Below are 16,028 nucleotides of genomic sequence, written 5' to 3' on the forward strand. Positions count from 1 at the left end.
TTTCATTTCTCTGAGTGAAATTGCTGGATCAAATGGTAAATCGTTATCTTTTTGAGAACTGCCAGACTGTTGTTTGTGGCTGTGCTATTTTACATTCCCGCCAGCAGTGTCCAAGAGTTTCTCCACGTTCTCACCAAGACTCATCTGACATTTTGATAATAGCCATCCTAGTGGATGTGAAATAGTATCTGTTGGGCTTTTAATCTGCATTTCCCTAACGGTGTTGAGCAACTTGTCATGTGCTTATTGGCCATTTGTGTCTTTTTTTTTGAGACAGAGTCTCTGTTGCCCAGGCTGGAGTGCAGTGGCACGATCTCGGCTCACCACAACCTCCGCCTCCTGAGTTCAAGTGATTCTCCTGCCTCAGCCTTTATGCCACCATAAAGACATGTGTAAAAATTTTAGTTTGTGTTATTCTAAAACTTGTCCCTTTCGTGAAAGTTATCGAATTTATTGGCATACACTTGTTCACAGTATTCCTTTCTAATCCATTTCATTTCTATAAGGTTAGTAGTTGTGTTCCCTCTTTCATTTCTTTTGCATTGTATTTTTGATACATAATTGTACATATTTGGGGGTATAGTGTGATATTTCTATATGCATATATATATTGTGATCATCAAATCAAGGTATTTAGTATATCCATGACCTTACCCATTTATCATTTTTTTGTGGTGGGAACATTCAAAATCCTATCTATTTTGAAATATATAATACATTATTATTAATCATAGAAACCCTACTGTGTAATAGGCCACCGGAATTTATTCCTCCTATCTAACTCTAACTTTGTACCTGTTGAGTAATCTCTCCCTATTTCCCCTTTCTTCCCCTCTCCCCAGCCTCTGGTAACTACTATTCTATTCTTTTCTTCTATGAGATCAACTTCTTTAGATTCCGTGAGTGAGATCATGTGGTATTTATCTTTCTGTGCCTGGCTTATTTCACTTAACATAATGTCCTTCAGGTTCATTTATGTTGCCGCACATGACAGGATTTTATTTTTTTTTTATGGCTGAATAGTATTCTACTATGTGCATATTCCACATTTTCTTCATACATTCCTCCACTGATAGACACTTAGATTGATTCCATACCTTGGCTATTATGAAGAGTGCTGCAGTATATTTTTATACATTCATGACAAATCCTTTTCTTACCTTTTGATATTTCTATGCTACAAAGTTTGCGAGTTTTTTCAAATTGTTGCAAATCTCCAAAAAAAAACCTGCAGTATATTTATTGAAAAAGATTTGCGTATGGGTGGATCTGTACAGTTCGAACTTGTGTTTTTCTCGGGAGACTAAGGTGGGAAAACTGCTTGAGCTGAGGTCAAGGCAGCAGTGAGCTATGATAGTGCCACTACACTCCAGCCTGGGCACCAGAGCAAGACCCCATCTCAAAAAAAAAAAAACATTATCAAGCAGAATAAACAAAACAAAACTTAAAAAGCAGTAGCACATAAAAATGACCAAGTGGGATTTGTCCAAGGGATACAAGGTTGGTTTAACATGCAAAAAGCAATTATGTAATATACAATATATAGGCCAGGCACAGTGGCTCATGCATGTAACCCTAGCACTTTGGGAAGCCATTGCACTACAGCCTGGGCAACAAGAACAAAACTGTCTCAAAAAAAAAAAAAAAGAAGCCAGGCACAGTGGTTCACGCCTGTAATCCCAGCACTTTGGGAGGCCAAGGCCGGTGGATCATGAGGTCAGGAGTTCGAGACCAGCCTGGCCAACATAGTGAAACACCGCCTCTGCTAAAAATACAAAAATTAGCTGGGCATGGTGGCAAGCGCCTACAGTCCCAGCTACTTGGGAGGCTGAGGCAGGAGAATCACTTGAGCTCGGGAGGAGGAGGTTGTGGTGAGCCGAGATCACGCCACTGCACTCCAGCCTGGGCAACAGAGACTCTGTCTCAAAACAAAACAAAACAAAACAAAACATAAATGGCCAATAAGCACATGAAAAGCTGCTCAACACTGTTAGTCACTAGGGAAATGCAAATTAAAAGCCCAACAGATACTATTTCACATCCACTAGGATGGCTATAATCAAAATGTCAGATGAGTCTTGGTGAGACCGTGGAGACACTCTTGGACACTGCTGGTGGGAATATCCATAGAGATGAAAAGTAGACTAGTGGTTGCTTAGGGCTAGAGGGATGTGGGAAAAAGGAAGTAAAATCTAACGGGCACAAGGTTTCTTTCTGAAGTGATGGAAATTTCGAGGTTCTAAAATTGATTATGGGCCAGGCACGGTGCCTCACACCGGACGTGATGGTTCACACCTGTAATCCCAAGTTATAAATAAATAAATAATAAAATGCCCTTTTTTTCCTTTCTGTTTTTAGTGGAGTTCTTTAAGCACAGCTACAATGGGAGGTAAGACTCATAACCATAATGAAAAGAATGGTAAACAAGACTATAGCAAGAGCATTTTGAAAAAGCTAGAGAGCAGGCCGGGCGTGGTGTCTCACGCCTGTAATCCCAGGACTTTGGGAGGCCAAGGCAGGCGGATCACCTGAAGTCAGGAGTTCGAGACCAGCCTGGCCAATGTGGTGAAACCCCGTCTCTACTAAAAATACAAAAATCAGCCAGGCATGGTGGTGGGCGCCTGTAATCCCAGCTACTTGGGAGGCTGAGGCAGGAGAATCGCTTGAACCCAGGAAGTGGAGGTTGCAGTGAGCCAAGATTGTGCCACTATACTCCAGTCTTGGTGACAAGAGCGAAACTCCATCCCCAAAAAAAAAGAAAGCTAGAGAGCAGATGGATAAGTGATAACTTAGTAAGTGAAGAGTGGAAAACCAAGTCAATAGCAGGGCTAGCCTAGAAGACAATTTCCATCACGGAATCCCAGAAAGAGTGAGTCTCAACTTCCAGACAAATGAAATGGAAATACTTTGTGAGAATCACAATAGGAACTGTGTGTGAAAGTGCTTTTCAAATAGTAAAGTACTGCAAGAGCTGACTTTAGAGAAGGCTTATCACTACCTTGCCAAGTCATCACCCTGAGAAATCGATCAGCTACTTCCTGAGGGAAACTCCAATGCTCCGGAAGGCACAGCGTTCCATCAGGTCTTTCAGAACATAGTTTCTCCAGGTTAGCAATCAGGACATTCAGGCAGATGTTGACCAAAGTGTAGGGAGATGCCTCTTCCTAGCAAACAAAACCCCAAACAAATTTTGTTAGAACACATCTGCAAAAATTCAACATAAAACTAGTCATGCCATACATATTCCATTTGATGAGGGTATGTGAAGAAACATCCTTCATACTCTAATAATGATTTATATGTAACGAAACCACCTCATTCCAACGTTAACTGAATGGAAAATTTAATCTGTTGTCTCTTCTGTTGTACAGCTGTCCCTCAAAACCTGCAGGAGATTGGTTCCAGAACTCCCCGACCAGCATCCACAGATGCTCAAGTCCCCTTACATAAAATGGTGTAATGTTTGCATATAACCTATGCAGACATTCTCATACACTATAAATCATTTCTAAATTACTTATAAGCACTAATACAGTATAAATGCATTATACTGTATTGTTTACAGAATGACAAGAAAAAAGTCTGGACATGTTCAGTACAGATGCAGGTTTTTTCCCCCAAATATTTTCCATCCAAAGTTGGCTGAATTCACAGATACTGAACCCACAGTCAGAAAGAACATATTGTATCTTGAAAAACATTAAGTTCTTTTTTCTTTTTTTTGAAACAGGGTCTCACTATCGCCTAGGCTGGAGTGCAGTGGCACAATCATAGCTGAATGCGGCTTTGACTTTCCCAGTCAGTTGATCCTTCCACCTCAGCCTCCTGAGTAACTGGGACTACAAGCTCATGCCACCACGCCCAGCTAATTTTTGTACATTTTATAGAGTCCCACTTTGTTGCCCAAGCTAGTCTCGAAACTCCTGGGCTCAAGAGATCCTCCCACCTTAGCCTCCCCAAGTGCTGGATTACAGGCATGAGCCACCACACCTGGCCCCAATATTAAGTTCTCTTAATCCTTTACCTGTTCTGTGCTAGCCACTGAAAATACAGAGATGGGTAAGATACAGTTCTAGTCCCTTTAGAGTTAACATTTACTGAAGAATACAAATAAGAAATTGACAATTTCAGCGCAACATTTGGAACACTTCAAGCAGAGATCACATGGTCATTCATTCAACAAATATATATTCATTGATTATCATGTGTCTACTCCCAAAACTATTCACAACCTCAAACGGTGATACATTCAAGGTCCTATGAAAGTGTAAGAAACTGACAGGAAGGTGAGGCTACAAAGTCATGTACAGACTCATGATTTTTGGAATTACAATGGTATAAAGTAGAAACCATACTTGAAATTTTGAGTTTTGATCTCTTCCCGGGCTAGTGACATATAATATGATATTCTTTCAATGCTGGTCAGCAGAGTGAGCTGCAGCTCCCAGTCAGCCACACGATCACAAGGGTGAACAAATACTACTTGATATCTTCTTGAACACTATGCCTGCTAAACCATCAACAAGTGTCAGTGGGCTCCAATGTTTAGAAGGGCAACATTGGAGAGCAATAGGGCATTGAAGGGCAATAGTGATCCTATTGATGTAGCTTCTCCATCTAAATTAACTTTTAGTTCAATGCTTCAAACATTCTTCAGGCCCAGAGTGCTTTCAGCTGTATATGTTAACAGTGAGTACCCATATGACCACTGTTTTTCACTGTCAGTATCAATAAATTCCATGAGATATTCAACACTATAATGAAATGGGCTTTGTGCTGGATGATTTTGTTCAACTGTAGGCTAATGTAAGAGTTCTGAGCACATTTAAGGTAGGTCAGACTAACCTATATTTGGTAGGTTATGAGTATTAAATGCATTTTGGACTTAGAATATTTTAAATTTACAAGGGTTTTATTGGGACATAACCCTATCGTAAAGCAAAAAATGCTTTTCTCCTCTACAAAACAGGAAGGCTGGCCAAGCGTGGTAGCTGTTAATTCCTGCACTTTGGGAGGCCGAGGTGGGTGAGTCACTGGAGGTCATGAGTTTGAGACCAGGCTGGCCAACATAGCAAAACCCTGTTTTTACTAAAAATACAAAAATTAGCCAGGCATGGTAGCACATGCCTATCTATAGTCCCAGCTACTCAGGAGCCTTGAGGCAGGAGAATCCCTCGAACCCAGAAGGCTAGAGAGTGCAGATAGCTGAGATAGCATGGGTGACAGACGCCATGTCAAAAAAAAAAGGTGCTCTAAAATTAACTGTCGGGCAAGGTACAGAGGCTCACTCCTGTAATCACACCACTCTGGGAAGATGAGGTGGGTGGATCATCTGAGTTCGAGACCAGCCTGGCCAACATGGTGAAACCCCGTCTTCACTAAAAATACAAAAATTGGCCAGGCGCGGAGGCTCACACCTGTAATGCCAGCATTTTGGGAGGCCGAAGCAGTTGGATCATGAGGTCAGGAGTTTGAGACCAGCCTGGCCAACATAGTGAAACCCCGTCTCTAATAAAAATACGAAAAATTAGCCAAGGGTGGTGGCAGGCGCCTGTAATCCTAGCTACTGGGAAGGCAGAGGCAGGAGAATCACTTGAACCCGGGAGGCGGAGGTTGCAGCGAGCCACGATTGTGCCACTGCACACCAGCCCAGGTGACAGTGCGAGACTCCGTCACAAAAAAAAAAAAAAAAGAAAAGAAAATTAGGAAGGCATGGTGGCAGGAGCCTGTAATCCCAGCTACTCAGGAGGCTGAGGCAGCAGAATCACTTGAACAAGGGAGGTGGAGGTTGCAGTGAGCTGAGATCACACCACTGCACTCCAACCTGGGTGACAGAGTGAGACTACATCTCAAAAAATAAAAAATAAAATAAAATAAAAGTAATTAATTAATTAAAATAAATAATAAAATAAACTGTAGGCCAGGGATGGTGGCTCACACCTGTAATTCCAGCACTTTGGGAGGCAGAGGCGGGCTGATCACTTGAGGTTAGGAGTTCAAGACCAACCTGGTCAACATGTTGAAACCCCATCCCTACTAAAAATACAAAAATTAGCTAGGTGTGATGGCTCACGCCTGTAATCCCAGCTACTCGGGAGGCTGAGGCAGGAGAATCACTTGTACCCGGGAGGCAGAGGTTGTAGTGAGCCCAGATCGTGCCATTCATTACACTCCAGCCTGGGTGACAGAGTGAGACCCTGTCTCAATAATAATAATAATAATAATAATAGTAATAATAATAATAATAAATTGACTGTGGTAAGGTTACGCATCTATGAAAAGTCTCCTGGTCAGGCACAGTGGCTCACACGTGTAATCCCAGCATGAAAGGTCAAGACAGGTAGATCATGTGAGCTGAGGAGTTCAAGACCAGATGTGGAAACATGGCAAAACCCTGTCTCCACAAAAAATACAAAAAAATTAGTCGAAAGTGGTAGGGTGTGCCTGAGTCCCAGCTACCTGGGGGCGCTGAGGCAGGAGAATTGCTCCAGCCCAGGAGGTCAAGGCTGCAGTGAGGCAATGAGCCATGACTGCACCACTCCACTCCAGCCTAGGTGACAAAATGAGACCCTGTCTCAAAAAAATATATATATATATAAGTCTCTGAATTGCAAAATATATATAGACACTCAAAGTAGCATCCATAAAGTTCAGCTTACAATAAAATATCAGACATGAGAAGCAGGAAAAAAAAGTCAATAGAAAAAAATCCCAAAATAACTTTAATAACCTAACAGACAGGAATTTAAAACAGCTATTATAATTCACGGGTTTAAAACAGAACATGAACACAATAAGAGAACAAATATGGAAACACCAGAAAAACAGAAGATATGAAAAAGACCAAAAGGAAATGTCTAGAGTTGAAAAAATACACCAGGCCAGACACAGTGGCTCACGCCTGTAATCCCAAAGATTTTGGAGGCCGAGGTGGGCCGATCACAAGGTCAGGAGATCGAGACCATCCTGGCCAACACAGTAAAACCTCGCCTCTACTAAAAATACAAAAATTAGAAGCTGGGCGCAATGGCTCATGTCTGTAATCCCAGCATATTGGGGAAAAAAAAAAACAAAAAAACAAAACAAACAAAAAAAACACAGCAGATAGGATTATCAGCACATCAGAACTACAAAATAAGAGATCACTAAAGATGAAGTCAGGACAATAGAAATGACTCAAACTGAAACAGAAAAAGGCTGGGGAAAAAGTTGAAAACCATGGTGCCCCAATTAAGGCACTTCTTAACCGATCTTAAGCAGCCTATTAGAAATGTATAATTGAGGCCGGGCGCGGTGGCTCAAGCCTGTAATCCCAGCACTTTGGGAGGCCGAGATGGGTGGATCATGAGGTCAGGAGATCGAAACCATCCTGGCTAACACGGTGAAACCCCGTCTCTACTAAAAAATACAAAAAACTAGCCGGGCGTGGTGGCGGGCGCCTGTAGTCCCAGCTACTTGGGAGGCTGAGGCAGGAGAATGGCGTAAACCCGGGAGGCGGAGCTTGCAGTGAGCTGAGATCCGGCCACTGCACTCCAGCCTGGGCGACAGAGCAAGACTCCGTCTCAAAAAAAAAAAAAAAAAAAGAAATGTATAATTGAAACTCTAGGCCAGCATGGTGGTTCACGTCTGTAATCCCAGCACACTTGGAGGCCCAGGCAGGCAGATCACTTGAGGCCAGGAGTTCGAGACCAGTCTGGCCAACATAGTGAAACTCCATCTCTACTAAAAATACAAAAAAATTAGCTGGGCATGTTGGCACACACCTGTAAATCCCAGCTACTCAGGAGGCTGAGACATGAGAGTCCCTTGAGCCCAGGAGGCAGAAGGTTGCAGTAAGCGGAGATCGCGCCACTGCACTCCAGTCTGAGCGACAGAGCAAGACTTGGTCTCAAAAACAGTAAAGAGGCTGGGCACGGTGGCTCACGCCTGTAATCCCAGCACTTTGGGAGGCTGAAGTGGGCAGATCACAAGGTCAGGAGATTGAGATCATCCTGGCAAACATGGTGAAACTCCATCTCTACTAAAAATACAAAAATCAACTGGGTGTGGTGGCGTGTGCCTGTAATCCCAGTCCTAGCTACTCCGGAGGCTGAGGCAGGAGAATCTCTTGACCTAGGAAATCGGAGGTTGCAGTGAGGTGAGATCAAGCTAGGAAATCGGAGGTTGCAGTGAGGTGAGACTCCGTCTCAAAAAAAAAAAAAAAAAAAAAAAAAAAGAAAGAAAGAAAGAAAGAAAGAAACTCCAGAAGAGAGAAATGGGAAAGAATATTTTAACAAAAAATACTTAATAAGGACAATGTCCTATACTTGGAACCTACAAAATTGCTTTGTACCGGGCACAGTGGCTCACATCTGTAATGCCAGCACTTTGGAAGGCTGAGGCGGGTGGATCACAAGGTCAGGAGATCAAGACCACCATGGCTAACACAATGAAACCCCATCTCTACTAAAAATACAAAAAAATCTGCCGGGCATGGTGGCAGGCGCCTGTAGTCCCAGCTACTCGGGAGGCTGAGGCAGAAGGATGGTGTGAACCCAGGATGTGGAGCTTTCAGTGAGCCGAGATCACACCACTGCACTCCAGCCTGGGTGACAGAGTGAGACTTCATCTCAAAAAAAAAAAAATTGCGGCCGGGCGCGGTGGCTCAAGCCTGTAATCCCAGCACTTTGGGAGGCCGAGACGGGTGGATCACGAGGTCAGGAGATCGAGACCATCCTGGCTAACACGGTGAAACCCCGTTTCTACTAAAAAATACAAAAAACTAGCCGGGCGAGGTGGCGGGCGCCTGTAGTCCCAGTTACTCGGGAGGCTGAGGCGGGAGAATGGCGTGAACCCGGGAGGCGGAGCTTGCTGTGAGCTGAGATCCGGCCACTGCACTCCAGCCTGGGCGACAGAGCGAGACTCCGTCTCAAAAAAAAAAAAAAAAAAAAAAAAAAATTGCTTTGTGGTTTAATATCTATTGAGTTATAGTTAATTAATTCACTGGGTGCAAATTTGATGTCTCTTTTTTTTTTCTTTTAATTTTATTTTTATTTTTGAGACAGAGTCTAGCACTGTTGCCCAGGCTGGAGTGCAGTGGCATGATCTCAGCTCACTGCAACCTCCACTTCCCAGGTTCAAGTCATTGTCGTGCCTCAGCCTCCCACGTAGGTGGGACTACAGGCATTCGCCATCACATCTGGCTAATTTTTGTATGTTTGGTAGAGACAAGATTCTCCAGGCTGGTCTTGAACTCCTGGCCTCAGGTGATCCGCCCACCTCAGCCTCCCAAAGTGTGGAAGGCTGAGGTGGGAGGATTGCTCTAGATCAGAGCTCAAGACTGGCCTGGGCAACAAAGCAAGACCCAGTGTGTCTTTATGTCATTTTATTTTCTTAAGTTCAAATCAGATGCAAGATGCAAGACCCACTGATTTCGGAAGCAAAATAGACCAAAGCAGAATAAACAAACAAAAAAAGCACAATATGGGAAACTTCTAAAAACCAACAATGAGAAAAATCTTATGATGGGGGAATGGACACAGAAGGAAAAAAAAAAGTATGATCACTGAATTGTCATCAAAACAAAGCATGCCAGCCAGGTGCAGTGGTTCACACCTGTAATCCCATCACTTTTGGGAGGCCAAGGTAGGCGGATCACAAAGTCAGGAGTTTAAGACCCACCTGGCCAATATGGTGAAACCCCATCTCTACTAAAAATACAAAAATTAGCGGGGCATGGTGGCACATGCCTGTAGTCCCAGCTACTCAGAAGGCTGAGGCAGGAGAATTCCTTGAATCCGGGAGGCAGAGGTTGTAGTAAACCGAGATCGCGCCACTGCACTCCAGCCTGGAGACAGAGCAAGACTCTGTCTCAAGGAAAAAAAAAACAAAGTACAATACAGGGGAAACGCTGTCAGATCCATGAAAACATCTTTCAAAAGTGAAAATGAAATATATTCTCAGGCCGGGCGCGGTGGCTCACGCCTGTAATCCCAGCACTTTGGGAGGCCGAGGCGGGCGGATCACAAGGTCAGGAGATCGAGACCACGGTGAAACCCCGTCTCTACTAAAAATGCAAAAAATTAGCCGGGCGCGGTGGCGGGCGCCTGTAGTCCCAGCTACTCAGGAGGCTGAGGCAGGAGAATGGCGTAAACCCAGGAGGCGGAGCTTGCAGTGAGCCGAGATCGCGCCACTGCACTCCAGCCTGGGCGACAGAGCGAGACTCCGTCTCAAAAAAAAAAAAAAAAAAAAAAAAAAAAAGATATATTCTCAGATAAACAAAAGCAGAGACAGCTTGTTGCCAGCTCATATGCTATGAGAAATATTAAAAGTTCTTTAAGCTCCCCCCAAAAAAATGACCAGCTGGGCACGGTGGCTCATGACTGTAATCCTAGCACTTTGGGAGGCTGAGGCAGGCAGATCACCTGAGGTCGGGAGTTCGAGACCAACCTGACCAACATGGAGAAACCCCGTCTCTACTAAAAATACAAAATTAGGCCAGGAACCATGGTTCACGCCTATAATCCCAGCACTTTGGGAGGCCGAGGTGGGCGGATCATAAGGTCAGGAATTCAAAACCAGCCTGATCAACATGGTGAAACCCGTCTCTACTAAAAACACAAAAATTAGCCAAGCATGGTGGTACGCACCTATAATCCCAGCTATTCAGGAGGCTGAGGTAGGAGAATCGCTTGAACCTGGGAGGTGGAGGCTGCAGTGAGCTGAGATCGCGCCACCGCACTCCAGCCTGGGCAACAAGAGCAAAACATCGTGTCAAAAAAAAAAAAAAAACAAGAGGGATATCTGGGATCTAGAGAAAAAGAAGTACTGAAAACAGAAACATGTGGCTAAATATAAAACTTTTTTTTTTCTTAATTCTGAATTTCTTTAACATAACTGATTGGTCAAAACAAAAATAAAAACAAAATACTGTGTAATTCTTAACATGGAGAAGTAAAATGCATTATTTCCATAGCACAAAGAATAAGATAAGAGCAAGGAAAATCAAAAAATATTGTTATAAGCAGTGAGGCCAGGCATGGTGGCTCACACCTGTAATCCCAGCGCTTTGGGAGGCCATGGCCAGTGGATCACTTGAGATCAGGAGTTCAAGACCAGCCTGGCCAACATGGTAAAACCCCATCTCTACTAAATACACAAAAATTAGCCAGGTGTGGCTGGGCATGGTGGCTTATATGCCTATAATCCCAGCATTTTGGGAGGCGGGCGGATCACGAGGTCAGGAGATCGAGACCATCCTGGCTAACACAGCGAAACCCCATCTCTTCTAAAAATACAACAACTTAGCCGGGTGTGGTGGTGGGCGCCTGTAGTCCCAGCTACTTGGGAGGCTGAGGCAGGAGAATGGCGTGAACCCGGGAGGCGGAGCTGGCAGTGAGCTGAGATCATGCCACTGCACTCTAGCCTGGGTGACAAAGCAAGACTCTGTCTCAAAAAAAAAAAAAAAAAAAAAAAATAGGCAGTTGTGGTGGCGGGTTCCTGTAGTCCCAGCTACTCAGGAGGCTGAAGCAGGAGAATCACTTGAACCAGGGAGGTGGAGGTTGCAGTGAGCCAAGACTGCACCATTGCACTCCAGCCTGGGCAACAGACTGAAACACCATCTCAAAAAAAAAAAAAAAAAAAAAAAAGTAAGAAACAGTATAGTGGTGGCATATACCTGTAATGTTAGCGCTTTGGGAGGCCAACGCAGGTAGATCGCTTGAGCCCAGGAGTGTGAGGCTGCATTGAGTTATGACCACGAGACTACACTACAGCCTGGGCAACAGAGCAAGACTTGGTCTCAATTAAAAAAAAAAAAAAAATTAAGTAGTATCTTTAAAAGTAAATATGAACAGACAAAGATGTAATTTTAATGCCTAGCGATATGGCTCCCAAGCTTTTTGGTCCTTGTACCACTCTATACTCTTAAAAATTGGGTTACATCTATCAACATATACCACGTTAAAAATTAAATCTTAGCAATCTTTAAAATACACATTAATTCACTTAGGAAATATTAAAAACTCAGAGCATGTTAACATAGATAACATTTTCGATGGCTTGCCTGTAATCCTAGTACTTTGGGAGGCTGAGGTGGGTGGATCATGAGTTCAGGAGTTCGAGACCAACCTGGCCAACATAGTGAAACCCCATCTCTACTAAAAATACAAAAATTAGCTGGGAATGGTGGCGCACACCTGTAGTCCCAGCTACTTAGGAGGCTGAAGCAGGAGAATCACTTGAACCTGGGAGGCGGAGGAGGTTGTGGTGAGCCAAGATCACACCACTGCACTCCAGCCTGGGCAACAGAGCGAGACTCCGTTTCTATATATATATATATAAAATATATATAGAAAATATATATATATATAAAATAAATTTAAAAAGCCACAATTTCCAAAAGAATTAAAAACTAGCTTAGTTGAGAACAGCAGCACTGTTTTACATTTTTGCAAATTTCATTGATAGGTGGGCTAAGTTTCATTGAAGAGATGGGATCTCTGGGATTCTGGAGGTGCTGGGGTCCACACTTTGAAAACAGCTACCTTTGAGTGACCATTAAAGGGTAAGAAGGAGAAAAGGAGAGAAAGAGAGAAAGGGAGAGAAAGAGAGAATTACTAAGTCAAAAGAGAACATGGTATTTTCTAAGTAATTCAAAAGAAAAGGAAAAAGCAAGACAAATGGAACATATATAGCAAAACACGGTAGACTTAAACCCAACAATACTGATAATTATATTTACTCCAATTAAATAGCACAGAATGGCCGGGCACGGTGGCTCACATCTGGAATCCCAGAACTTTGGGAGGCTGAAGCCAGGAGTTTGAGACTAGCCTGGGCAACACAGCAAGACTCAGCCTCTACAAAAAATAAAAAACAGCCAGGCATGGTGGTGCACACCTATAGTCCAGCTACTAGGGAGGCTGAAGAGGGAGGATGAGCTATGATCACAGACTGCACTCAAACCTAGGCAACAGAGTGAGACTCTCTCCTCCCCCCAAAAATCAATTTTAAGAATACATTTTTTAATTTAAAAAATTAAAATGTTTACTTTCCTGTCCTCTGTAAAAAAAAAAAAAAATAAAATAAAATAAAGGTTGGGTGCAGTGCATGCCTGTAATCCCAGCACTTTGGGTGGCCAAGGTGGGCAGGTCGCTTGAGGCCAGAAGTTCAGGACCAGCCTGGGCAACACGGTGAAACCCTGTCTCTGCAAAAATACCTGTCTCTACAAAAATACAAAAATTAGCCAGGCATGGCAGCATGCACTTGTAGTCCCAGCTACTCAGGAGGCTGAGGCGGGAGAATTGTTTGAACCCGGGAGGCAGAGGTTGCAGTGAGTCAAGAGTGTGCCACTGTACTCCAGCCTGAGTGACAGAGCAAGGCTCCATCTCCAAAAAAACAAAGCACAGACTCTTAGGCTACATACAAATGCAGGGCTGCTGTTTACAAGACACTCAATTTAAAACATAAAGACAGTTGTTAAACACTAGACACAGGGAACTGGAGTGACTACATCGTCAGAAAAATGAGGCTTTTGGACAAGAATATTGCTAGAGATCAAGATGGACATTTCTTAATGATAAAAAGAGTCAACTCATCAAGCAGAATTAACATTCCTAAATGCATATGAACTTACTAATAGATTCAAAATTCATGAAGCAAAAAATTGAAAGGATATGGGAGGCCAAGGCAAGAGGATTGCTTTAGCCCAGTTCAAAGACCAGCCTGGGCAACATAGGAAAACCACCATTTTAATTAAAAATAAAAAGTTAGAAGAATAAAAAGAAGGCATGGGCGTGGTGGCTCACGCCTGTAATCCCAGCACTTCGGGAGGCCAAGATGGGCAGATCAAGAGGTCAGGAGATCGAGACCATCCTAGCTAACACGGTGAAACCCATCTCTACTAAAATACAAAAAAAATTAGCCGGGCGTGGTGGCGGGCGCCTGTAGTCCCAGATACTCGGGAGGCTGAGGCAGGAGAATGGCGTGAACCCGGGAGGCGGAGCTTGCAGTGAGCTAGCAGCCTGGTCGACAGAGGGAGACTCCGTCTAAAAAAAAAAAAAAAAAAAAAAAAAAACAACAACAACAACAAAAACAAGAAATCTTGTTTCGATTCCAAGCAGCAAAAAATGTGCTTGAGACGATGCTAGTACACACGTAAAAAAATCCAAGTTTTCCGTGAATTACAAATCCACAAATTATACAGCAACTTTTCTAAGTGAGTTCAAAAGAGCACAGGCTAGATCACTGCAGGGCAAAAAGTCTTTCAACAAGGCGTTAATATGTAAAGCACAACCTTAATCAGAGCATTTCCTTCTCTCCATAAACTTTGGGTCGAGCCTTGACCACTCAATCCCTCGAGTTCCCAAAGGGTGGCCCTTGGCGGGTTTTTTCCAAAGTGGGGTCGGAGGTCTGAACACCTGAGGTGAAATTCAAGTTCACGAGCAAGTCAACCCAATTTCAGAGCTCCCAACTTCCCCACATCGGTAAAATGAAGCCTAGCAAAGCCTACAAAAGACTAGGGGTTACTAGACTGCTTTAGAAAGGCTCGGTGGCTGACGCCTATAATCCCAGCACAATGGGAGGCCGCGGCGGGCGGAGCACGAGGTCTGGAGTTCGAGACCATCCCGGCCAACACGGTGAAACCGTTTCTACTAAAAATACAAAAAATGAGCCAGGCATGGTGGCACGCGCCTGTAGTCCCGGCTACTCGGGAGGCTGAGGCAGGAGAATCGCTTGAACCGGGAGGCGGAGGTTGCAGTTGGCCCAGATTGAGACACTGCACTCCACAACAGAGCGAGACTCCATCTCAAAAAAAAAAAAAGAAAGGCGACACTTGACACACAGTAGGCGCTAAACACACATTCTTTGGGTTTGCATTTTGTTCAGAACTAAGAGTAACAGGCATTCGGCAAAGGCTGGGAATCGGACGGGGACGGGACCGGGGCGGGGACGGACGCGCGGAACTGAAAGAATCTGACTTCGGGTTCCAGTTCCCCCAGCCGGACTAACCTACTCGCCCGGCCCCGGGCCCAAAAGCCTCAGGTGGTAGTGGTCAAAAGGTCACCGCCTCCGCGGGGCGCCGCGTCCACAACACGCGTGGGGAAACGGTCAAGGTTTGGGGCGTTTGGGTTCACGACGGCAAAAACACCGTCCACCACGGGCCAAGCCGAGTGCCATGCCCTGCACCTACGTCTAAGCTCACAGCACCCTGCACTGGGGCGAGGAATCGTTTGAGGCTCGCCCGGGTCTCTGGGACTGGGCTCTCGCCGCGCCGCCTCAGGGCGCAAAGTCCACGCGCCTCGCCCCGCGCAGAAACGTCCCCCGCCCCGCGGCGCCCAGGGCGCCTCCCCAGCAACGCAACTCCGCGCTACGCCTGCGCCAGGAAAGTGCTCGGCATTTAGACCGCAGCCCCGGGCGGGCCACACTCCCCAGCAAGTGCCTCGGCAGCGTCCCAGGAGACTCGCCGTGCTTGCCGGGGTTGGACGTGGCGCCAGGTCCGCGTAGCAGCCCGCACCCCGGTGCTCACCTGTACCACGCAGCAGCCCAGGGCATCCTTCTGAGCTTCGGGAGGGACGATGTTCCGGGGCGTGTGGCCCGGGTGCAAGAAATGAACCATGGCGACCCCACTGGCGGGGTGTCAAGCAGAGAGCGGGCGTCGAGCCGGGGCCCGGATCCCGCGAGAACCAGGCGGGCGGCTGCCAGGACGCGCCCACCACGCCTGCGAGGCACACAGAGTTAGCGCCGCGCCCGGCGGCGGGCTTTTGAAATGCCCGGCGAGTCGACGCGCACGCGGGGGTCGGCCAGCCGCAGACCCCACCCCCCGGGCGGCCTCCTAGCCCCACCCGCCCCCCTACACGCCGCCGCCTGGGCCAACCGTCCCTCTCCCGCCTTCCCAGCCTCCTCAGACCAACCTGCCATGGCCCAGCTGCTCACCCACTCCTCCCCAGCCCCGCGCCTCAGGGCTTGAGGGGACATTCCCCGAGGACCGGCTGTGTAGGTTTGGGGAATACTATATATATACACACACACACGTATATGCATACATA

General features: G+C 45.5%; 1 protein-coding gene across 8 annotated transcripts in view; it reads right to left on the minus strand.

The window, feature by feature from the left end:
* The window catches only part of LOC105495061 (zyg-11 family member A, cell cycle regulator), a 59,852-nt gene extending 44,225 nt beyond the window's left edge, over positions 1-15,627 (minus strand). For 7 of the 8 annotated variants that reach the window (XM_071092855.1, XM_071092858.1, XM_071092846.1 and 4 more), the window contains exons 1-2: positions 15,509-15,627; positions 2,999-3,164 (exon numbers count right to left, since the gene is read on the minus strand). In XM_071092855.1, the coding sequence (XP_070948956.1) occupies positions 2,999-3,164; positions 15,509-15,598 (256 nt within the window). In that variant the 5' untranslated portion in view covers positions 15,599-15,627. Of the gene's footprint in view, positions 1-2,998; positions 3,165-10,628; positions 10,739-15,508 lie in introns of those variants that run through there. The other variant, XM_071092851.1, reaches the window with a different exon arrangement.
* Positions 15,628-16,028: the final 401 nt, after the last annotated feature.

This window comes from Macaca nemestrina, chromosome 1 (assembly GCF_043159975.1).
Source record: "Macaca nemestrina isolate mMacNem1 chromosome 1, mMacNem.hap1, whole genome shotgun sequence".
Taxonomy (NCBI): Eukaryota; Metazoa; Chordata; class Mammalia; order Primates; family Cercopithecidae; genus Macaca; species Macaca nemestrina.